We start from the raw sequence: 20,856 nt of genomic DNA on the forward strand, positions 1-20,856 counted from the left end.
ACACATGGTCCGTCGGTCTAGGGGTATGATACTCGCTAAGCATGCGAGAGGCCCCGGGTTCAAATCCCGGACGGACCCGTGTTTTTGCAGAAGTAATTTAGTTACTATTTAAATGCAACTAACTACAGGGTAGGTCTATGAGTTGAGCATTTTTAGTTACACACATGGTCCGTTGGTCTAGGGGTATGATACTCGCTTAGGGCGTGAGTGGTCCCGAGATAAAATCCCGGACGGAACAGAGTTTTTGCCGAAGTAATTTAGTGACTATTTAAAAGCAACTAACTACAGGGTAGACATATGAGTTGAGCATTTTTAGTTACACACATGGTCCGTTGGTCTAGGGGTATGATACTCGCTTTGGGTGCGAGTGGTCCCGGGTTCAAATACCGGACGGACCCGAGTTTTTGCAGAAGTAATTAAGTGGCTATTTGAATGCAACTAACAACAAGGTAGGCCTATGAGTTGAGCATGTTTCAGTATCATTAATGGTCCGTTGGTCTAGGGGTATGATACTCGCTTAGGGTGCGAGTGGTCCCGGGTTCAAATCCCGGACGGACCAGAGTTTTTGCCGAAGTAATTTAGTGACTATTTAAAAGCAACTAACTACAGGGTAGACCTATGAGTTGAGCATTTTCAGTTACACACATGGTCCGTTGGTCTAGGGGTATGATACTCGCTTAGGGCGTGAGTGGTCCCGAGATAAAATCCCGGACGAACCAGAGTTTTTGCCGAAGTAATTAAGTGGCTATTTAAATGCAACTAACAACAAGGTAGGCCTATGAGTTGAGCATGTTTCAGTATCATTCATGGTCCGTTGGTCTAGGGGTATGATACTCGCTTAGGGTGCGAGTGGTCCCGGGTTCAAATCCCGGACGGACCCGAGTTTTTGCAAAAGTAAATTAGTGACTATTTAAATGCAACTAACTACAGGGTAGGTCTATGAGTTGAGCATTTTTAGTTACACACATGGTCCGTTGGTCTAGGGGTATGATACTCCCTCAGGGCGTGAGTGGTCCCGAGATAAAATCCCGGACGGACCAGAGTTTTTGCAAAAGTAAATTAGTGACTATTTTAATGCAACTAACTACAGGGTAGGCCTATGAGTCGAGCATGTTTAGTTACACACATGGTCCGTCGGTCTAGGGGTATGATACTCGCTAAGCATGCGAGAGGCCCCGGGTTCAAATCCCGGACGGACCCGTGTCTTTGCAGAAGTAATTTAGTTACTATTTAAATGCAACTAACAACATAGTAGGCCTATGAGTTGAGCCTGTTTCAGTATCATTCATGGTCCGTTGGTCTAGGGGTATGATACTCGCTTAGGGTGCGAGTGGTCCCGGGTTCAAATCCCGGACGGACCAGAGTTTTTGCCGAAGTAATTTAGTGACTATTTAAAAGCAACTAACTACAGGGTAGACCTATGAGTTGAGCATTTTCAGTTACACACATGGTCCGTTGGTCTAGGGGTATGATACTCGCTTAGGGCGTGAGTGGTCCCGAGATAAAATCCCGGACGAACCAGAGTTTTTGCCGAAGTAATTAAGTGGCTATTTGAATGCAACTAACAACAAGGTAGGCCTATGAGTTGAGCATGTTTCAGTATCATTCATGGTCCGTTGGTCTAGGGGTATGATACTCGCTTAGGGTGCGAGTGGTCCTGGGTTCAAATCCCGGACGGACTCGAGTTTTGGGCGAAGTAATTTAGTGACTATTTAAAAGCAACTAAATGCAGGGTAGACCTATGAGTTGAGCATTTTCAGATACACACATGGTCCGTTGGTCTAGGGGTATGATACTCGCTTTGGGTGCGAGTGGTCCCGGGTTCAAACCCCGGACGGACCCGAGTTTTTGCAGAAGTAATTAAGTGGCTATTTAAATGCAACTAACAACAAGGTAGGCCTATGAGTTGAGCATGTTTCAGTATCATTTATGGTCCGTTGGTCTAGGGGTATGATACTCGCTTAGGGTGCGAGTGGTCCCGGGTTCAAATCCCGGACGGACCCGAGTTTTTGCAGAAGTAATTAAGTGGCTATTTAAATGCAACTAACAACAAGGTAGGCCTATGAGTTGAGCATTTTTAGTAACACACATGGTCCTTTGGTCTAGGGGTATGATACTCGGTTTGGGTGCGAGTGGTCCCGGGTTCAAATCCCGGACGGACCCGAGTTTTTGCAGAAGTAATTTAGTGGCTATTTAAATGCAACTAACAACAAGGTAGGCCTATGAGTTGAGCATGTTTCAGTATCATTCATGGTCCGTTGGTCTAGGGGTATGATACTCGCTTCGGGTGTGAGTGGTCCCGGGTTCAATTCCCGGACGGACCCGAGTTTTTGCAAAAGTAAATTAGTGACTATTTAAATGCAACTAACTACAGGGTAGGTCTATGAGTTGAGCATTTTTAGTTACACACATGGTCCGTTGGTCTAGGGGTATGATACTCCCTTAGGGCGTGAGTGGTCCCGAGATAAAATCCCGGACGGACCAGAGTTTTTGCAAAAGTAAATTAGTGACTATTTTAATGCAACTAACTACAGGGTAGGCCTATGAGTCGAGCATGTTTAGTTACACACATGGTCCGTCGGTCTAGGGGTATGATACTCGCTAAGCATGCGAGAGGCCCCGGGTTCAAATCCCGGACGGACCCGTGTCTTTGCAGAAGTAATTTAGTTACTATTTAAATGCAACTAACAACATAGTAGGCCTATGAGTTGAGCCTGTTTCAGTATCATTCATGGTCCGTTGGTCTAGGGGTATGATACTCGCTTAGGGTGCGAGTGGTCCCGGGTTCAAATCCCGGACGGACCAGAGTTTTTGCCGAAGTAATTTAGTGACTATTTAAAAGCAACTAACTACAGGGTAGACCTATGAGTTGAGCATTTTCTGTTACACACATGGTCCGTTGGTCTAGGGGTATGATACTCGCTTAGGGCGTGAGTGGTCCCGAGATAAAATCCCGGACGAACCAGAGTTTTTGCCGAAGTAATTAAGTGGCTATTTGAATGTAACTAACAACAAGGTAGGCCTATGAGTTGAGCATGTTTCAGTATCATTCATGGTCCGTTGGTCTAGGGGTATGATACTCGCTTAGGGTGCGAGTGGTCCTGGGTTCAAATCCCGGACGGACTCGAGTTTTGGGCGAAGTAATTTAGTGACTATTTAAAAGCAACTAAATGCAGGGTAGACCTATGAGTTGAGCATTTTCAGATACACACATGGTCCGTTGGTCTAGGGGTATGATACTCGCTTTGGGTGCGAGTGGTCCCGGGTTCAAACCCCGGACGGACCCGAGTTTTTGCAGAAGTAATTAAGTGGCTATTTAAATGCAACTAACAACAAGGTAGGCCTATGAGTTGAGCATGTTTCAGTATCATTTATGGTCCGTTGGTCTAGGGGTATGATACTCGCTTAGGGTGCGAGTGGTCCCGGGTTCAAATCCCGGACGGACCCGAGTTTTTGCAGAAGTAATTAAGTGGCTATTTAAATGCAACTAACAACAAGGTAGGCCTATGAGTTGAGCATTTTTAGTAACACACATGGTCCTTTGGTCTAGGGGTATGATACTCGGTTTGGGTGCGAGTGGTCCCGGGTTCAAATCCCGGACGGACCCGAGTTTTTGCAGAAGTAATTTAGTGGCTATTTAAATGCAACTAACAACAAGGTAGGCCTATGAGTTGAGCATGTTTCAGTATCATTCATGGTCCGTTGGTCTAGGGGTATGATACTCGCTTCGGGTGTGAGTGGTCCCGGGTTCAATTCCCGGACGGACCCGAGTTTTTGCAAACGTAAATTAGTGGCTATTTAAATGCAACTAACAACAAGGTAGGCCTATGAGTTGAGCATTTTTAGTTACACACATGGTCCGTTGGTCTAGGGGTATGATACTCGCTTTGGGTGCGAGTGGTCCCTTGTTTCAAATCCCGGACGGACCCGAGTTTTTGCAGAAGTAATTTAGTGGCTATTTAAATGCAACTAACAACAAGGTAGGCCTATGAGTTGAGCATGTTTCAGTATCATTCATGGTCCGTTGGTCTAGGGGTATGATACTCGCATAGGGTGCGAGTGGTCCGGGTTCAAATCCCGGACGGACCCGAGTTTTTACAGAAGTAATTAAGTGGCTATTTAAATGCAACTAACAACAAGGTAGGCCTATGAGTTGAGCATGTTTCAGTATCATTCATGGTCCGTTGGTCTAGGGGTATGATACTCGCTTCGGGTGTGAGTGGTCCCGGGTTCAAATCCCGGATGGACCCGAGTTTTTGCAAAAGTAAATTAGTGACTATTTTAATGCAACTAACCACAGGGTAGGCCTATGAGTCGAGCATGTTTAGTTACACACATGGTCCGTCGGTCTAGGGGTATGATACTCGCTAAGCATGCGAGAGGCCTCGGGTTCAAATACCGGACGGACCCGTGTTTTTGCAGAAGTAATTTAGTTACTATTTAAATGCAACTAACTACAGGGTAGGTCTATGAGTTGAGCATTTTTAGTTACACATAAGGTCCGTTGGTCTAGGGGTATGATACTCCCTTAGGGCGTGAGTGGTCCCGAGATAAAATCCCGGACGGACCAGAGTTTTTGCAAAAGTAAATTAGTGACTATTTTAATGCAACTAACTACAGGGTAGGCCTATGAGTCGAGTATGTTTAGTTACACACATGGTCCGTCGGTCTAGGGGTATGATACTCGCTAAGCATGCGAGAGGCCCCGGGTTCAAATCCCGGAAGGACCCGTGTTTTTGCAGAAGTAATTTAGTTACTATTTAAATGCAACTAACTACAGGGTAGGTCAATGAGTTGAGCATTTTTAGATACACACATGGTCCGTTGTTCTAGGGGTATGATACTCCCTTAGGGCGTGAGTGGTCCCGAGATAAAATCCCGGACGGACCAGAGTTTTTGCAAAAGTAAATTAGTGACTATTTTAATGCAACTAACTACAGGGTAGGCCTATGAGTCGAGCATGTTTAGTTACACACATGGTCCGTCGGTCTAGGGGTATGATACTCGCTAAGCATGCGAGAGGCCCCGGGTTCAAATGCCGGACGGACCCGTGTTTTTGCAGAAGTAATTTAGTTACTATTTAAATGCAACTAACTACAGGGTAGGTCTATGAGTTGAGCATTTTTAGTTACACACATGGTACGTTGGTCTAGGGGTATGATACTCGCTTAGGGCGTGAGTGGTCCCGAGATAAAATCCCGGACGGAACAGAGTTTTTGCCGAAGTAATTTAGTGACTATTTAAAAGCAACTAACTACAGGGTAGACATAAGAGTTTAGCATCTTTAGTTACACACATGGTCCGTTGGTCTAGGGGTATGATACTCGCTTTGGGTGCGAGTGGTCCCGGGTTCAAATACCGGACGGACCCGAGTTTTTGCAGAAGTAATTAAGTGGCTATTTGAATGCAACTAACAACAAGGTAGGCCTATGAGTTGAGCATGTTTCAGTATCATTAATGGTCCGTTGGTCTAGGGGTATGATACTCGCTTAGGGTGCGAGTGGTCCCGGGTTCAAATCCCGGACGGACCAGAGTTTTTGCCGAAGTAATTTAGTGACTATTTAAAAGCAACTAACTAAAGGGTAGACCTATGAGTTGAGCATTTTCAGTTACACACATGGTCCGTTGGTCTAGGGGTATGATACTCGCTTAGGGCGTGAGTGGTCCCGAGATAAAATCCCGGACGAACCAGAGTTTTTGCCGAAGTAATTAAGTGGCTATTTAAATGCAACTAACAACAAGGTAGGCCTATGAGTTGAGCATGTTTCAGTATCATTCATGGTCCGTTGGTCTAGGGGTATGATACTCGCTTAGGGTGCGAGTGGTCCCGGGTTCAAATCCCGGACGGACCCGAGTTTTTGCAAAAGTAAATTAGTGACTATTTAAATGCAACTAACTACAGGGTAGGTCTATGAGTTGAGCATTTTTAGTTACACACATGGTCCGTTGGTCTAGGGGTATGATACTCCCTTAGGGCGTGAGTGGTCCCGAGATAAAATCCCGGACGGACCAGAGTTTTTGCAAAAGTAAATTAGTGACTATTTTAATGCAACTAACTACAGGGTAGGCCTATGAGTCGAGCATGTTTAGTTACACACATGGTCCGTCGGTCTAGGGCTATGATACTCGCTAAGCATGCGAGAGGCCCCGGGTTCAAATCCCGGACGGACCCGTGTCTTTGCAGAAGTAATTTAGTTACTATTTAAATGCAACTAACAACAAGGTAGGCCTATGAGTTGAGCCTGTTTCAGTATCATTAATGGTCCGTTGGTCTAGGGGTATGATACTCGCTTAGGGTGCGAGTGGTCCCGGGTTCAAATCCCGGACGGACCAGAGTTTTTGCCGAAGTAATTTAGTGACTATTTAAAAGCAACTAACTACAGGGTAGACCTATGAGTTGAGCATTTTCAGTTACACACATGGTCCGTTGGTCTAGGGGTATGATACTCGCTTAGGGCGTGAGTGGTCCCGAGATAAAATCCCGGACGAACCAGAGTTTTTGCCGAAGTAATTAAGTGGCTATTTGAATGCAACTAACAACAAGGTAGGCCTATGAGTTGAGCATGTTTCAGTATCATTCATGGTCCGTTGGTCTAGGGGTATGATACTCGCTTAGGGTGCGAGTGGTCCTGGGTTCAAATCGCGGACGGACTCGAGTTTTGGGCGAAGTAATTTAGTGACTATTTAAAAGCAACTAAATGCAGGGTAGACCTATGAGTTGAGCATTTTCAGATACACACATGGTCCGTTGGTCTAGGGGTATGATACTCGCTTTGGGTGCGAGTGGTCCCGAGATAAAATCCCGGACGAACCAGAGTTTTTGCCGAAGTAATTAAGTGGCTATTTGAATGCAACTAACAACAAGGTAGGCCTATGAGTTGAGCATGTTTCAGTATCATTCATGGTCCGTTGGTCTAGGGGTATGATACTCGCATAGGGTGCGAGTGGTCCGGGTTCAAATCCCGGACAGACCCGAGTTTTTGCAGAAGTAATTTAGTGGCTATTTAAATGCAACTAACAACAAGGTAGGCCTATGAGTTGAGCATGTTTCAGTATCATTCATGGTCCGTTGGTCTAGGGGTATGATACTCGCTTCGGGTGTGAGTGGTCCCGGGTTCAAATCCCGGATGGACCCGAGTTTTTGCAAAAGTAAATTAGTGACTATTTTAATGCAACTAACCACAGGGTAGGCCTATGAGTCGAGCATGTTTAGTTACACACATGGTCCGTCGGTCTAGGGGTATGATACTCGCTAAGCATGCGAGAGGCCTCGGGTTCAAATACCGGACGGACCCGTGTTTTTGCAGAAGTAATTTAGTTACTATTTAAATGCAACTAACTACAGGGTAGGTCTATGAGTTGAGCATTTTTAGTTACACATAAGGTCCGTTGGTCTAGGGGTATGATACTCCCTTAGGGCGTGAGTGGTCCCGAGATAAAATCCCGGACGGACCAGAGTTTTTGCAAAAGTAAATTAGTGACTATTTTAATGCAACTAACTACAGGGTAGGCCTATGAGTCGAGTATGTTTAGTTACACACATGGTCCGTCGGTCTAGGGGTATGATACTCGCTAAGCATGCGAGAGGCCCCGGGTTCAAATCCCGGAAGGACCCGTGTTTTTGCAGAAGTAATTTAGTTACTATTTAAATGCAACTAACTACAGGGTAGGTCAATGAGTTGAGCATTTTTAGATACACACATGGTACGTTGGTCTAGGGGTATGATACTCGCTTAGGGCGTGAATGGTCCCGAGATAAAATCCCGGACGGAACAGAGTTTTTGCCGAAGTAATTTAGTGACTATTTAAAAGCAACTAACTACAGGGTAGACATAAGAGTTTAGCATTTTTAGTTACACACATGGTCCGTTGGTCTAGGGGTATGATACTCGCTTTGGGTGCGAGTGGTCCCGGGTTCAAATACCGGACGGACCAGATTTTTTGCCGAAGTAATTTAGTGACTATTTAAAAGCAACTAACTACAGGGTAGACCTATAAGTTGAGCATTTTTAGTTACACACATGGTCCGTTGGTCTAGGGGTATGATACTCGCTTTGGGTGCGAGTGGTCCCTTGTTTCAAATCCCGGACGGACCCGAGTTTTTGCAGAAGTAATTTAGTGGCTATTTAAATGCAACTAACAACAAGGTAGGCCTATGAGTTGAGCATGTTTCAGTATCATTCATGGTCCGTTGGTCTAGGGGTATGATACTCGCTTCGGGTGTGAGTGGTCCCGGGTTCAATTCCCGGACGGACCCGAGTTTTTGCAAACGTAAATTAGTGGCTATTTAAATGCAACTAACAACAAGGTAGGCCTATGAGTTGAGCATGTTTCAGTATCATTCATGGTCCGTTGGTCTAGGGGTATGATACTCGCTAAGCATGCGAGAGGCCCCGGGTTCAATTCCCGGACGGACCAGAGTTTTTGCCGAAGTAATTTAGTGACTATTTAAAAGCAACTAACTACAGGGTAGACCTATAAGTTGAGCATTTTTAGTTACACACATGGTCCGTTGGTCTAGGGGTATGATACTCGCTTTGGGTGCGAGTGGTCCCTTGTTTCAAATCCCGGACGGACCCGAGTTTTTGCAGAAGTAATTAAGTGGCTATTTAAACGCAACTAACAACAAGGTAGGCCTATGAGTTGAGCATGTTTCAGTATCATTCATGGTCCGTTGGTCTAGGGGTATGATACTCGCATAGGGCGTGAGTGGTCCCGAGATAAAATCCCGGACGAACCAGAGTTTTTGCCGAAGTAATTAAGTGGCTATTAGAATGCAACTAACAACAAGGTAGGCCTATGAGTTGAGCATGTTTCAGTATCATTCATGGTCCGTTGGTCTAGGGGTATGATACTCGCTTAGGGTGCGAGTGGTCCTGGGTTAAATCCCGGACGGACCCGAGTTTTGGGCGAAGTAATTTAGTGACTATTTAAAAGCAACTAAATACAGGGTAGACCTATCAGTTGAGCATTTTTAGTTACACACATGGTCCGTTGGTCTAGGGGTATGATACTCGCTTTGGGTGCGAGTGGTCCCGGGTTCAAATCCCGGACGGACCCGAGTTTTTGCAGAAGTAATTTAGTGACTATTTAAAAGCAACTAAATACAGGGTAGACCTATCAGTTGAGCATTTTTAGTTACACACATGGTCCGTTGGTCTAGGGGTATGATACTCGCTTCGGGTGTGAGTGGTCCCGGGTTCAAATCCCGGACGGACCCGAGTTATTGCAAAAGTAAATTAGTGACTATTTTAATGCAACTAACTACAGGGTAGGCCTATGAGTTGAGCATTTTTAGTTACACACATGGTCCGTTGGTCTAGGGGTATGATACTCGCTTTGGGTGCGAATGGTCCCGGGTTCAAATCCCGGACGGACCCCAGTTTTTGCAGAAGTAATTTAGTGGCTATTTAAATGCAACTAACAACAAGGTAGGCCTATGAGTTGAGCATGTTTCAGTATCATTCATGGTCCGTTGATCTAGGGGTATGATACTCACTTCGGGTGTGAGTGGTCCCGGGTTCAAATCCCGGACGGACCCGAGTTTTTGCAAAAGTAAATTAGTGACTATTTTAATGCAACTAACTACAGGGGAGGCCTATGAGTCGAGCATGTTTAGTTACACACATGGTCCGTCGGTCTAGGGGTATGATACTCGCTAAGCATGCGAGTGGCCCCGGGTTCAAATCCCGGACGGACCAGAGTTTTTGCAGAAGTAATTTAGTTACTATTTAAATGCAACTAACTACAGTGTAGGTCTATGAGTTGAGCATTTTTAGTTACACACATGGTCCGTTGGTCTAGGGGTATGATACTCGCTTTGGGTGCGAGTGGTCCCGGGTTCAAATCCCGGACGGACCCGAGTTTTTGCAGAAGTAAATTAGTGACTATTTAAAAGCAACTAACTACAGGGTAGACCTATCAGTTGAGCATTTTTAGTTACACACATGGTCCGTTGGTCTAGGGGTATGATACTCGCTTTGGGTGCGAGTGGTCCCGGGTTCAAATCCCGGACGGACCCGAGTTTTTGCAGAAGTAATTTAGTGGCTATTTAAATGCAACTAACAACAAGGTAGGCCTATGAGTTGAGCATGTTTCAGTATCATTCATGGTCCGTTGATCTAGGGGTTTGATACTCACTTCGGGTGTGAGTGGTCCCGGGTTCAAATCCCGGACGGACCCGAGTTTTTGCAAAAGTATATTAGTGACTATTTTAATGCAACTAACTACAGGGTAGGCCTATGAGTCGAGCATGTTTAGTTACACACATGGTCCGTCGGTCTAGGGGTATGATACTCGCTAAGCATGCGAGTGGCCCCGGGTTCAAATCCCGGACGGACCAGAGTTTTTGCAGAAGTAATTTAGTTACTATTTAAATGCAACTAACTACAGTGTAGGTCTATGAGTTGAGCATTTTTAGTTACACACATGGTCCGTTGGTCTAGGGGTATGATACTCGCTTTGGGTGCGAGTGGTCCCGGGTTCAAATCCCGGACGGACCCGAGTTTTTGCAGAAGTAATTTAGTGACTATTTAAATGCAACTAACAATAAGGTAGGCCTATGAGTTGAGCATGTTTCAGTATCATTCATGGTCCGTTGGTCTACACCCTTAAAAATAATGTGCAAACTTGAACATGAAACTGTTCTAAACAGTTGTTCCAGATTTGGCACAGTATTTATTTCCACGCTGAACAGAAGAAAAACTGTGCTAAGAAGAACTGCCAGTTGCTGTTCTAAGACAGAACTGACGCGTGCTAGGAACAGAACTGCCGCGTGCTAGGCCAGAACTGCCACCCGTTCCGCTCTAGAACTGCCACCCGTTCCGCTCTAGAACTGCCACCCGTTCCGCTCTAGAACTGCCACCCGTTCCGCTCTACAACTGTCACCCGTTCCGCTCTACAACTGTCACCCGTTCCGCTCTAGAACTGTCACCCTTTCCGCTCTACAACTGTCACCCGTTCCGCTCTACAACTGTCACCCGTTCCGCTCTACAACTGTCACCCGTTCCGCTCTACAACTGTCACCCGTTCCGCTCTACAACTGTCAGCCGTTCCGCTCTACAACTGCCACCCGTTCCGCGCTTGAACAGCCACCCGTTCCGCGATAGAACTGACAACTGTACTACGTCGGAACAGCTTCCCGTGTCATGTTAGAACTGTTACGCGGGCTAAGTCGGAACTGCCACCCGTGCTAAGTCGGAAGTAAGTAAAAGTGACTTAACTATAGGTACAACAATACTAGTAAAATTCACAATGCAGTTATTTATTGTAATCATTTAGTTGCTATTCATATTTATGACAATTGTTTTACCACGTTAGTTACAGAAACAGATAATTTTTGTGAATTAAGCCTTTAACATGGTCTGTCACTTTCCAATGTAGTAGGTTTTCTACTGCTAGGTCAAGGAAGCTTGTACTTGCACGAATGGCTAAATGTGCGCTTTTTTAATAGGGGGAATAGAGAATGATACCGATACGCCGTCGCACGCGCGCCGATCGGATGGTTGCCCCTACGAGGGCTACGACACGTGCCATGAATCTGACAGACAGACAAAAAACCAATTTTTAAAAAATTAAAAAAATAATACAGTTTATTACTGAAATATGTTTTGAACTTGTTAGTGATTTTTTTTAAATATTTTGACATATTGGATTAATAAATAATGTTCTCAAGTTAGCAGGGTATTAGGTTTTAATAGCTTTATATTTAAAAATGGATTAAATCCTTTTTTTCTGGCAAGGCTTACAAATAAATCTTTAGTTAACTCCTTGTTTTGAACAGAGAAATAATTTTGAAGCGGAGAAGTTTTCGTATTAAGGTATATACTGTTTTTAAACCTTTATTAGGCTTTGAAATTAAAATTTTTTTTAAGGGAAAACTTAGAAAAGAAAAAATATTACATTTATAAGGAATGTTCAGATATTTAAATTTCGCCAGTTACAACCCAACGCAGACACTACAAACATAGTCATCATCTATGTTGGTTTCACTATATCCAACACATTGCCAGTGATACCACATCTTGAAAAGATGACATTCTGCCATATTTTTGAGTGTCATCACTTCAGTGCATGAGAAAAATTTCCAATTTAGCCTTTTTACATTGATTAATTTGCATAATGGCTAAAAAAGCGTCAGGTGAAACGAAAATTTTGAGACTTCAACTTTTATGTTAATCTTGATAATTACGTCATGTACCTTTTCAGGAACCATTTCTACATCCTTTTCTTCTATTTTGGAAATTTTTTTTACCGCTCTGTCAACCACATCCCTATTTTGAACTACTAACGTCAGACATTCTACAACTTTTTCCATTACTCTAATAGTTTGTGATTTTCTTGAAAGCTTACTAGCTTTCAGTTGTGGCCATGCTTTAGGGTTATCCAAGATTGAATACGCCTGTTCTGATTGCTGGTTTAGATTTCTTGAGTGTCTTCATTTACTAAATGCTCTTTTTTTGCTGCTTTTTCGTAAATGTTCGCTTTTTCATACCTTATATTGCAGGTTCTTCTTTTTAAGCTGTAGAGAAAAAACTTTTTTTCTGCTAATTTGTTATGTGGAATATTTACAACATCTTTGATGTTTTTTTTTAACATTTGGAATTTCATCAGTCGCATCGTTGGGTTTACATGAATTACTATTACCAAGACGTGATTTAGACACCCTTATTTGTTTCGTGACAGTTGTTATTACACCCAAGTTTTGACAGCTTCTAACACCACCAGCTAGTGTTAGTATTTTAGATACGAGTGATTCCTTTTCTTTTTCAATTGATTCTTCCATTGACGTTTCTGATAAAGTTTTTAACTAGAAATTGTTTGTCAGGGTGATTTTGTTCTATGTCATTATGTGTTGTGTCACATTCTTATACGGTCTCGTCTGCGTCTGCATACGATTGACAAGTGGGGATTCTGACAATCTTTTCACCCACATAGTGGGGACCCGACTTACATGTGGGGACATTTTAAAGTCCTCACATGTAAGTAATTAGATAAATGATATAATTAGACTAATTAGAGCCCAAATTAATTTTTTTAAAAAAGTCCCCACTTGTAAGGTACTTGATCTTTTCACATTACAAGTGGGGACCATGGAAATTAACACATATCCGAGAGATGTCGCCAGAGGTTTTCACACACCCGGGTACCCAGTTGTACGAAACGAGGACCATATGGTCTCTTCGGCGTACATGTGGGGGCTCAAAAATGGGTTTTCATTACAATAAGCACAGATAGATGTCGCTACTTTAGAAATACAAAATATACATTATTCAGCGATAACAATATAAAATCTTGTATCTCACAGACCGAACGGTGATTTTTTCAAAATTTAATTACACTTGACGTACGAAAACTACTTTTCCTAATTCTTTAGGCGTCATTAAAGTAACTTCGTTTAAATATTAACTCGATTTAAAAAACTGTATGTCCCCAGATGTACATTAAAAAGATGGCCAAAATCCCCACATTTTAAAATGGGTCTAACGTTACATATAATGTAAATTTCATCATAATTATCAATATTTTAATTAAAAAAAGTGAATTAAAATGAATTTTGAAAACATGTATTTTAACGACCCCACTTGTCCGTTGAAATGACAGCGAAGGTCCCCACTTGTAAAATTTTCGAGTTTAAAAAAATATCTTCAAATATTTGAAGGAACCGTAAAGATCCTATTTCTAAAATTTCATCATAATAATCTATATTTTAATTACAAAAGTGTAATATACATGTAATTAGAAAATGTGTGTATAAAAGACCCCACTTGTCTGTTGAAATGACAGCCAAGGTCCCCACTTGTAAATTTATCAAGTGTGAAAAATTATCTTGAAATACTTGATGTAACCATATAGGCTTTGACACTAATTCAAAATCTAAAAATTTATACACAAATGTCCCCAGATATAAGGTAGGAAGACGGTTTAGGTCCCCACTTGTAAACCTGAAATTAGCTCAAAACTTAAGTGTTAAGCTAGAAATAGGACTGATTACCAAAATTTCATTAAAATAATCAATATTTTAACTATAAAATTATATATACATGAAATTTGAAAATGTGTGTTTAAAAGACCCCACTTGTCAGTTGAAATGACAGTGAAGGTCCCCACTTGTAAATTTATCGAGTGTGAAAAATGAAATTGAAATACTTGATGGAACTATATAGGCTTCGACACTAATTCAAAATCTAACAGCTTATACACAAATGTCCCCAGATATAAGGAAGGAAGACGGTTTAGGTCCCCACTTGTAAACCTGAAATTAGCTCAAAACTTAAGTGTTAAGCTAGAAATAGGACTGATTACTTAAATTTCATTCTGATAATCAATATTTTAACTATAAAATTATAATATACATGAAATTTGAAAACGTGTGTTTAAAAGACCCCACTTGTCTGTTGAAATGACAGTAAAGATCCCCACTTGTAAATTTATTTAGTGTAAAAAATGAAATTGAAATGCTTGATGGAACCATATAGGCTTTGACACTAATTCAAAATCTAATAATTTATACACAAATGTCCCCAGATATAAGGTAGGATGACGGTTTAGGTCCCCACTTGTAAACCTGAAATTAGCTCAAAACTTAAGTGTTAAGATAGAAATAGGACTGATTACTTAAATTTCATTCTGATAATCAATATTTTAACTATAAAATTATAATATACTTGAAATTTGAAAATGTGTGTTTGAAAGACCCCACTCGTCAGTTGAAATGACTGTGAAGGTCCCCACTTGTAAATTTATCGAGTGTGAAAAATGAAATTGAAATACTTGATGGAACCATATAGGCTTTGACACTAATTCAAAATCTAATAGTTTATACACAAATGTCCCCAGATATAAGGTTGGAAGACGGTTTAGGTCCCCACTTGTAAACCGGAAATTAGCTCAAAACTTAAGTGTTAAGCTAGAACTAGGACTGATTACCAAAATTTCATTAAAATAATCAATATTTTAACTATAAAATTATATATACATGAAATTTAAAAATGTGTGTTTAAAAGACCCCACTTGTCTGTTAAAATGACAGTGAAGGTCCCCACTTGTAAATTTATCGAGTGTGAAAAATGAAATTGAAATACTTGATGGAACCATATAGGCTTTGACACTAATTCAAAATCTAATAGTTTATACACAAATGTCCCCAGATATAAGGTAGGATGACGGTTTAGGTCCCCACTTGTAAACCTGAAATTAGCTCAAAACTTAAGTGTTAAGATAGAAATAGGACTGATTACTTAAATTTCATTCTGATAATCAATATTTTAACTATAAAATTATAATATACTTGAAATTTGAAAATGTGTGTTTGAAAGACCCCACTCGTCAGTTAAAATGACAGTGAAGGTCCCCACTTGTAAATTTTTAGAGTGTGAAAAATGAAATTGAAATACCTGATGGAACCATATAGGCTTTGACACTAATTCAAAATCTAATAATTTATACACAAATGTCCCCAGATATAAGGTTGGAAGACGGTTTAGGTCCCCACTTGTAAACCTGAAATTAGCTCAAAACTTAAGTGTTAAGCTAGAAATAGGACTGATTACTTAAATTTCATTCTGATAATCAATATTTTAACTATGAAATTATAATATACATGAAATTAGATAAATTGTGTTTAATAGACCCCACTTGTCTGTTGAAATACCTAAAACAATCGTATAGGGTTTGTCAAAAATTCAAAATCTAAGCGTTTGTTAAGAATTCTCCCCAAATATATTGGGAGGAACTCATAGATTTCATCTGCTTGGAATCTTAAACAGCCGTGTTCTGGGTCTTTCTGCGTCAATTAATGGGGGCAGGTGTAGAAGTCGACACTCGTGACGTCATGCATAATGAATATTGACATTAACCTGATATTGACATAGCTAGAATCCTGCTCTGAGATTCCCGCGACCTATTAGCACCGAACCCTAATGTAAACAAATTCACTTTGCGTGTGCTGAACGAGTAAACCATGGGTTTTATATAATTTTTAAGTTTTAATTTATGGAGTTTAAGTTGAGGTTCGTCTTAAGTCAATGCCTAACTTTTTCTTTAATCTCCATTTTCACCATTCTTAATATTTTTTACCTCTCCGAGTGACGTATGTCACGGAGAGGTATTACACCGGCCGTGTCTGTCTGTCTGTGTGTCTGTCTGTCTGTCTGTCTGTCTGTCTGTCAGACCCCACGTGACCGTGTTCGCAGTTTACAAATCGGAGCAAACAAATACCCGATTTCCGGAACGCGTTCGCGGTTCACGGAAATTTGGTCATTCATCTACCAACACCAGTCTTTACTAACTGGCTTCTAAGGACCACAATCTGCTAGTCTTTGTCCATCCCACATGGACACTAGTCTGTACGTGCTTGCTTCCAAGCACCACCAACTTCTGTTCTTCGTCAATTTCACTTTGACTCCAGCTTTTATGCACCACCATCTTCTGTTCTTCGTCAATTCCACATTGACACCAGCTTCTATGCACTACCATCTTCTGTTCTTCGTCAATTCCACATTGACACCAGCTTCTATGCACCACTATCTTCTGTTCTTCGTCAATTCCACATTGACACCAGCTTCTATGCACCACCATCTTCAGGTCTTTGTCCATTCCACATGGACGCCAGTCAGTCCATTCTGGCTTCTCTTCCTTCGTCATCGTTTGGTTTCAAGATATACGCGGCGAGCGGCTAGGGTTACGAGAAACGTCTAGCCTCCCAATGGCAGGGCTTCCACCATCGGTTCACGCGAATGCGTTTTTATCTATTATTTGGTTTTAAGATATACGCGGCGATCAGCTAGGGTTACGAGAAACGTCTAGCCTCCCAATGGCAGGGCTTCCACCAAAGGTTCACGCGAATGCGTTTTTATCTATTATTATAATGGAAACGGATCGTATATATACCCCAAAATTTGAAGAAAGCGGGCAAGAAGGGTACCCTTCACTTTAAACGTCAATATTAGCAAAGTTTCGAAAGATAATAGGATCAACTTTATTTAAAACGATTTAACTATTTTTAAAGTTATTTACTGGCGATTAAAATAATTAATATCATTTATATTTAATTAATTATTTAAGATAAACTTATTTCTTTGAAGTGACACAAGTGAGAGTTTATATAGAACGAGTAATGAAGATTACATCTGAATCGAAACACGCATATCAAAGTTAATATAAAGCGAGTAGGATGATAAGATCTCTTACAAAACGATAACATTTCCTTTTTGCAGAATATTAAATGGAAATATTTTTAATATTTTTCGGCATTACGATTCTTTTAGTAGTTGTGTAGCTATAAAGCTCTGTTTCATCTCAATATTCCAAGAACATCTTTTATATTAACATTTCAAATTTGGTGTTTACTTTTTAATTCAGCTTTACTACATTTATATATAGCGTAAACGCAACCTTTAATTTCACTACATAATATGGATTTCAATACTTCGTATCTCTGTAAGTGTTGAAGCGATTGAGTGAGTCGAAAGATAAATACACATCCCATATTTTAGTTGTACCATGCGTACCACAATGTTGCCAGGCGTTTATAGAAGGATGCTTGGGTACTTGGTACAGACTGTTACGTCTACCAAGTTTCCTAGCATCCAAGAATAAATAGGATTCATAGAAGCCAGTGTTAAGGGCATGTCATGGGTCAAGTCGTTAAATATATCGACGCAGTTAAATAGCTGATGGCATTATTTTATGCACTTTCTCATTGCGTTTCGAGAGGAAGTTCAACTTTGGCACGGACGACAGATGGCGCTCCTAGCCTTCTACCCCCAAAAATCGCTTTTGTCTGCTCGGTTTCCCCTTCCGCGTTTTTTCGTTATAAACTTATGATTTAACGAACTGAGAATTAAAATTTCATATTTCCTAAGACAGATAAGCTTCTACTCCTTTCATCTTACTCCCAGTTAGATTTAACCTTGTTAAAACATAATCAGATGAATTTGAGTTACAATGCCGTAAAATCCTCTGCATACAGTTACCTAGGAGTGATAGAGACATGATAAACTTAAGCGAAATTGTTTTACGTTTGAATAAAAATACCGCTTCCAGTAGTGGGTTTATAGTACTCCTTGTTTGTGTAAGATTAGTGTAGCTGTAGAGCGTAATCATAATAAACCCTTAAAAATATATATTTTCAATAAAAACACCGCTTCCACTAGTGGATTTCTACTCCTTGTGTTTGTGTAAGATTAGTGTAGGTGTAGAGAGTAATCATTATAAACGCTTAAAAATATATTTTCAAAAATGAAGAATATAGAACATTGCTTTAGAAAAATCCAAACGGCTAGGTATTGGTAAAAAAGACATGTGTAAGCTATTTGTAGATGAGATATTGTTTTACATGTTTTAAATGAGGCTAAAACGTCCACTATTGTGTCTAAAAAAGTGTTGGCAATGTATATTTTTTAAATATGACGTAATTGCGGTTGATATGATAGCGCCCTATTTGCGAAAAAAAACCTTTTTTAAACAGTTGAATCACTCTTTGATAGAATTTCAAGAGAAGAAGTTAAGCGTTAAATTTGCTCGATTAATTTTGTTCGGAAAATAATATATTTAAGCGCTACGTATCACTGAAGGAGATTGATTTTGCCAATCTTTGTGAGTATTTAACTGTTTAATAATTATTTTGATTAAGTGGGAGCCTAGCTTATGTGTGATTGGGTTGTGGCTTCCATGTTTTGGGGACATTTGCTTTTTGTGTGGCGAGGTATGATTCAGCTTTGATATGGACAAATGTTACAAATCATACTGGTAGACTAAGAATGCGGTTGAGGTATAGCGAGAGAGTAGAGTTTCCACAGCAATTGAGAGATATTGAAAAGGCTTGAACAATTGACTATTTTAAAATTGAATTCCTGCACTTGCAAAGAATTAAAAAAAGCGATAGATGCATATATTTAGGTTGTTTAAAGGGTAGTGATAGTCATCTCCACTCGGAGAGGTAATATTTTGGCTTTCCCGACTTGTATTTTTATGTTTTTTGTGTAAGAGTATGAGTTATTTAGTCTTTGCGAGAGGAGGATGTATTTTGTTGTTTGATAGATTAGATTCATATGTTCCTGTGGTTTTATTGATTTGAATGACGAGGAAGGATTTTTGTAAATAAATTTTTAAACCGTTCGATGGCAACATATTATGATTATTCGATATATACTCTGATCCAGCATTGGTTATCAGCACAAGCCAAACTAGGTCCCTATGTAACTACGAACAAATATTTTTTTCAGTATAGATAGTTTTCACACATGGAGAATTCATACCATTTACACAGGAAGAGCGGGCCATCTGGCGGACAAAACCCGTCTGCTTTTGTCCTCCAGATAGCCCGTCTTCCTTGCGTAAATGGTATGAATCCTCCATGTGTGAAAACTATCTATACAGAATATCGCGTTTCAAAATCCTAAATATCAGTATTGCTTTCTTCTGTTGGCAGTACGCAAAAACCTACCTCAGATAGAGACCTAGCATTAAGCGTACTGACAACCGAAGCTCGAACAGTGTATATATCGCATCAGCTGCCGTCGGAGGAGTAGAGCGAGGGGTCGGACGTTTTGGATAAAATGTACGGGATTTTGAAATACAATTTGGTTTCTTCGGGTATCGTTTGATTTAGTCGGATTTGATTAATTTCAAGATTCGATAAAATCGCACGGATTTCGTCAGATTTTCCCCGTGATTTCCACGGATTTTGAGATATTTACTGTGATTTCCATGGATTCTGAGACTTTTTCTTGGATTTCGTGAATTTTGTAATGGACTTCGCGAATTCTTTACTGATTTTGTGATTCATTTACTAATTTTTTCATTCTGTTATTTCGTTACCGATTTTGTGATTTAGTTATTTCCTTACTGATATCGGTTTTCTTGTGAGATTTCGAAATCAGCGAAATAAGTTTGAATTGTTGCCGGATTTGTGTATTGTTATTGTTTTCTGATTTCTTAAGTTGGATTCCGTGAATGGCCGACCCCTCGGAGTCGACTATCCTATAGCGGGAAAACAATTTTTCTCACGCGTTTATGATTTCCCAACAAAACGAGAGGAGAGAGTCTTGTCTGGTTGTCATCCATTATGACAGTGCAGAGTATGTAGGGGAGAATTATGCACCTTCATTTTTGTTCTGCCAAGTGCCAACTACTGTAGGTTCTTTACATGTACATGAAGGAAACCAGGAAATCGGGTTTGGCGTAGGAGGGGTGTTCAAAGACTGGGAAAAAAGGAGACAGAAGTAGATTACCGTGGTGCGAAAACTTTATTTTTGAATTTCGGCTCTAATTTCCAGAAATCTTATGGTTCAAATATATTTATTATTATCTGGGAGAGTTTCTAATTCTGTTTGATAAGAATAAATATGTTTAAAATTATATTATCGGCTTGTTGAAAATAAAATTTAACATAGAGTCGTAGCTTTAAGTTCATTTACTTCTGACGAGAAAATCTACGTGATGAATTGTAGGCGGATTTATATATAATGATAATTCATGAAAGGGATAAAATAGTTCCGATAACAGAGACAGATAGCATCACTTTACGTGGGGCCTTTGGGACTTGGGCTTAATTTATTTTTAAAAGTGGACAAGCAAATTTCCTCTTCGGTTCTCTTTGGTACGTTTTGGGTTTCTCAACCGAAGGTTTACGAATAATTAAACACGTGGACGTGGTCACGTGGTACACTGCAGGCTTGTGTTATATGATTTTAGAGTCGCGTACAAGCAAAGTGTCTCTCTGTTGAAAAGAAGAATTAATTGTTGCAACTAATTGGAAGAATTATGGGTTTAATATAGCTTCTGGAAGGCTTCTAGTCTGTTCCCATGTATTTTGCAATTCCCTCGCAATATGTTCATTTTGGACTAATTACA

General features: G+C 40.6%; 1 protein-coding gene and 31 non-coding genes across 32 annotated transcripts; 31 read left to right on the forward strand and 1 right to left on the reverse strand.

Moving 5' to 3' along the window:
• The first annotated feature begins 487 nt into the window (after nucleotides 1–487).
• TRNAP-AGG (transfer RNA proline (anticodon AGG)) lies at nucleotides 488–559 on the forward strand. Its single transcript has one exon. It is a non-coding gene; the product is annotated as a tRNA-Pro (tRNA).
• Nucleotides 560–808: 249 nt separating this feature from the next.
• On the forward strand, nucleotides 809–880 carry TRNAP-AGG (transfer RNA proline (anticodon AGG)). Its single transcript has one exon. It is a non-coding gene; the product is annotated as a tRNA-Pro (tRNA).
• Nucleotides 881–1,289: 409 nt separating this feature from the next.
• TRNAP-AGG (transfer RNA proline (anticodon AGG)) lies at nucleotides 1,290–1,361 on the forward strand. Its single transcript has one exon. It is a non-coding gene; the product is annotated as a tRNA-Pro (tRNA).
• A 249-nt stretch (nucleotides 1,362–1,610) lies between these two features.
• On the forward strand, nucleotides 1,611–1,682 carry TRNAP-AGG (transfer RNA proline (anticodon AGG)). The gene has a single exon. It is a non-coding gene; the product is annotated as a tRNA-Pro (tRNA).
• Nucleotides 1,683–1,770: 88 nt separating this feature from the next.
• On the forward strand, nucleotides 1,771–1,842 carry TRNAP-UGG (transfer RNA proline (anticodon UGG)). The gene has a single exon. It is a non-coding gene; the product is annotated as a tRNA-Pro (tRNA).
• An 89-nt stretch (nucleotides 1,843–1,931) lies between these two features.
• Nucleotides 1,932–2,003, forward strand: TRNAP-AGG (transfer RNA proline (anticodon AGG)). The gene has a single exon. It is a non-coding gene; the product is annotated as a tRNA-Pro (tRNA).
• Nucleotides 2,004–2,252: 249 nt separating this feature from the next.
• Nucleotides 2,253–2,324, forward strand: TRNAP-CGG (transfer RNA proline (anticodon CGG)). The gene has a single exon. It is a non-coding gene; the product is annotated as a tRNA-Pro (tRNA).
• Nucleotides 2,325–2,733: 409 nt separating this feature from the next.
• On the forward strand, nucleotides 2,734–2,805 carry TRNAP-AGG (transfer RNA proline (anticodon AGG)). Its single transcript has one exon. It is a non-coding gene; the product is annotated as a tRNA-Pro (tRNA).
• A 249-nt stretch (nucleotides 2,806–3,054) lies between these two features.
• TRNAP-AGG (transfer RNA proline (anticodon AGG)) lies at nucleotides 3,055–3,126 on the forward strand. The gene has a single exon. It is a non-coding gene; the product is annotated as a tRNA-Pro (tRNA).
• Nucleotides 3,127–3,214: 88 nt separating this feature from the next.
• Nucleotides 3,215–3,286, forward strand: TRNAP-UGG (transfer RNA proline (anticodon UGG)). The gene has a single exon. It is a non-coding gene; the product is annotated as a tRNA-Pro (tRNA).
• Nucleotides 3,287–3,375: 89 nt separating this feature from the next.
• On the forward strand, nucleotides 3,376–3,447 carry TRNAP-AGG (transfer RNA proline (anticodon AGG)). The gene has a single exon. It is a non-coding gene; the product is annotated as a tRNA-Pro (tRNA).
• Nucleotides 3,448–3,696: 249 nt separating this feature from the next.
• On the forward strand, nucleotides 3,697–3,768 carry TRNAP-CGG (transfer RNA proline (anticodon CGG)). Its single transcript has one exon. It is a non-coding gene; the product is annotated as a tRNA-Pro (tRNA).
• A 250-nt stretch (nucleotides 3,769–4,018) lies between these two features.
• On the forward strand, nucleotides 4,019–4,089 carry TRNAP-AGG (transfer RNA proline (anticodon AGG)). Its single transcript has one exon. It is a non-coding gene; the product is annotated as a tRNA-Pro (tRNA).
• An 89-nt stretch (nucleotides 4,090–4,178) lies between these two features.
• Nucleotides 4,179–4,250, forward strand: TRNAP-CGG (transfer RNA proline (anticodon CGG)). Its single transcript has one exon. It is a non-coding gene; the product is annotated as a tRNA-Pro (tRNA).
• Nucleotides 4,251–5,459: 1,209 nt separating this feature from the next.
• On the forward strand, nucleotides 5,460–5,531 carry TRNAP-AGG (transfer RNA proline (anticodon AGG)). Its single transcript has one exon. It is a non-coding gene; the product is annotated as a tRNA-Pro (tRNA).
• Nucleotides 5,532–5,780: 249 nt separating this feature from the next.
• On the forward strand, nucleotides 5,781–5,852 carry TRNAP-AGG (transfer RNA proline (anticodon AGG)). The gene has a single exon. It is a non-coding gene; the product is annotated as a tRNA-Pro (tRNA).
• A 409-nt stretch (nucleotides 5,853–6,261) lies between these two features.
• Nucleotides 6,262–6,333, forward strand: TRNAP-AGG (transfer RNA proline (anticodon AGG)). The gene has a single exon. It is a non-coding gene; the product is annotated as a tRNA-Pro (tRNA).
• A 730-nt stretch (nucleotides 6,334–7,063) lies between these two features.
• TRNAP-CGG (transfer RNA proline (anticodon CGG)) lies at nucleotides 7,064–7,135 on the forward strand. The gene has a single exon. It is a non-coding gene; the product is annotated as a tRNA-Pro (tRNA).
• A 728-nt stretch (nucleotides 7,136–7,863) lies between these two features.
• On the forward strand, nucleotides 7,864–7,935 carry TRNAP-UGG (transfer RNA proline (anticodon UGG)). Its single transcript has one exon. It is a non-coding gene; the product is annotated as a tRNA-Pro (tRNA).
• A 250-nt stretch (nucleotides 7,936–8,185) lies between these two features.
• On the forward strand, nucleotides 8,186–8,257 carry TRNAP-CGG (transfer RNA proline (anticodon CGG)). Its single transcript has one exon. It is a non-coding gene; the product is annotated as a tRNA-Pro (tRNA).
• An 89-nt stretch (nucleotides 8,258–8,346) lies between these two features.
• TRNAA-AGC (transfer RNA alanine (anticodon AGC)) lies at nucleotides 8,347–8,418 on the forward strand. Its single transcript has one exon. It is a non-coding gene; the product is annotated as a tRNA-Ala (tRNA).
• A 570-nt stretch (nucleotides 8,419–8,988) lies between these two features.
• Nucleotides 8,989–9,060, forward strand: TRNAP-UGG (transfer RNA proline (anticodon UGG)). Its single transcript has one exon. It is a non-coding gene; the product is annotated as a tRNA-Pro (tRNA).
• An 88-nt stretch (nucleotides 9,061–9,148) lies between these two features.
• On the forward strand, nucleotides 9,149–9,220 carry TRNAP-CGG (transfer RNA proline (anticodon CGG)). The gene has a single exon. It is a non-coding gene; the product is annotated as a tRNA-Pro (tRNA).
• An 88-nt stretch (nucleotides 9,221–9,308) lies between these two features.
• TRNAP-UGG (transfer RNA proline (anticodon UGG)) lies at nucleotides 9,309–9,380 on the forward strand. Its single transcript has one exon. It is a non-coding gene; the product is annotated as a tRNA-Pro (tRNA).
• An 89-nt stretch (nucleotides 9,381–9,469) lies between these two features.
• Nucleotides 9,470–9,541, forward strand: TRNAP-CGG (transfer RNA proline (anticodon CGG)). Its single transcript has one exon. It is a non-coding gene; the product is annotated as a tRNA-Pro (tRNA).
• Nucleotides 9,542–9,629: 88 nt separating this feature from the next.
• Nucleotides 9,630–9,701, forward strand: TRNAA-AGC (transfer RNA alanine (anticodon AGC)). The gene has a single exon. It is a non-coding gene; the product is annotated as a tRNA-Ala (tRNA).
• An 88-nt stretch (nucleotides 9,702–9,789) lies between these two features.
• TRNAP-UGG (transfer RNA proline (anticodon UGG)) lies at nucleotides 9,790–9,861 on the forward strand. The gene has a single exon. It is a non-coding gene; the product is annotated as a tRNA-Pro (tRNA).
• An 88-nt stretch (nucleotides 9,862–9,949) lies between these two features.
• TRNAP-UGG (transfer RNA proline (anticodon UGG)) lies at nucleotides 9,950–10,021 on the forward strand. Its single transcript has one exon. It is a non-coding gene; the product is annotated as a tRNA-Pro (tRNA).
• An 89-nt stretch (nucleotides 10,022–10,110) lies between these two features.
• Nucleotides 10,111–10,182, forward strand: TRNAP-CGG (transfer RNA proline (anticodon CGG)). The gene has a single exon. It is a non-coding gene; the product is annotated as a tRNA-Pro (tRNA).
• Nucleotides 10,183–10,270: 88 nt separating this feature from the next.
• TRNAA-AGC (transfer RNA alanine (anticodon AGC)) lies at nucleotides 10,271–10,342 on the forward strand. Its single transcript has one exon. It is a non-coding gene; the product is annotated as a tRNA-Ala (tRNA).
• Nucleotides 10,343–10,430: 88 nt separating this feature from the next.
• TRNAP-UGG (transfer RNA proline (anticodon UGG)) lies at nucleotides 10,431–10,502 on the forward strand. The gene has a single exon. It is a non-coding gene; the product is annotated as a tRNA-Pro (tRNA).
• Nucleotides 10,503–16,284: 5,782 nt separating this feature from the next.
• LOC149640129 (uncharacterized) lies at nucleotides 16,285–18,393 on the reverse strand. Its single transcript, XM_089850793.1, has 2 exons — nucleotides 18,021–18,393; nucleotides 16,285–17,975 (listed from the first exon to the last, which is right to left on the reverse strand). Exon 2 carries the CDS (start codon nucleotides 16,642–16,644, stop codon nucleotides 16,285–16,287), a length of 360 nt encoding a protein of 119 aa, XP_089706919.1. The 5' UTR covers nucleotides 16,645–17,975; nucleotides 18,021–18,393.
• Nucleotides 18,394–20,856: the final 2,463 nt, after the last annotated feature.

This window comes from Phalangium opilio, unplaced genomic scaffold (assembly GCF_054372755.1).
Source record: "Phalangium opilio isolate 3A_F unplaced genomic scaffold, DU_Popi_V2 ptg000094l_1, whole genome shotgun sequence".
In the NCBI taxonomy this organism is placed as follows: domain Eukaryota; kingdom Metazoa; phylum Arthropoda; class Arachnida; order Opiliones; family Phalangiidae; genus Phalangium; species Phalangium opilio.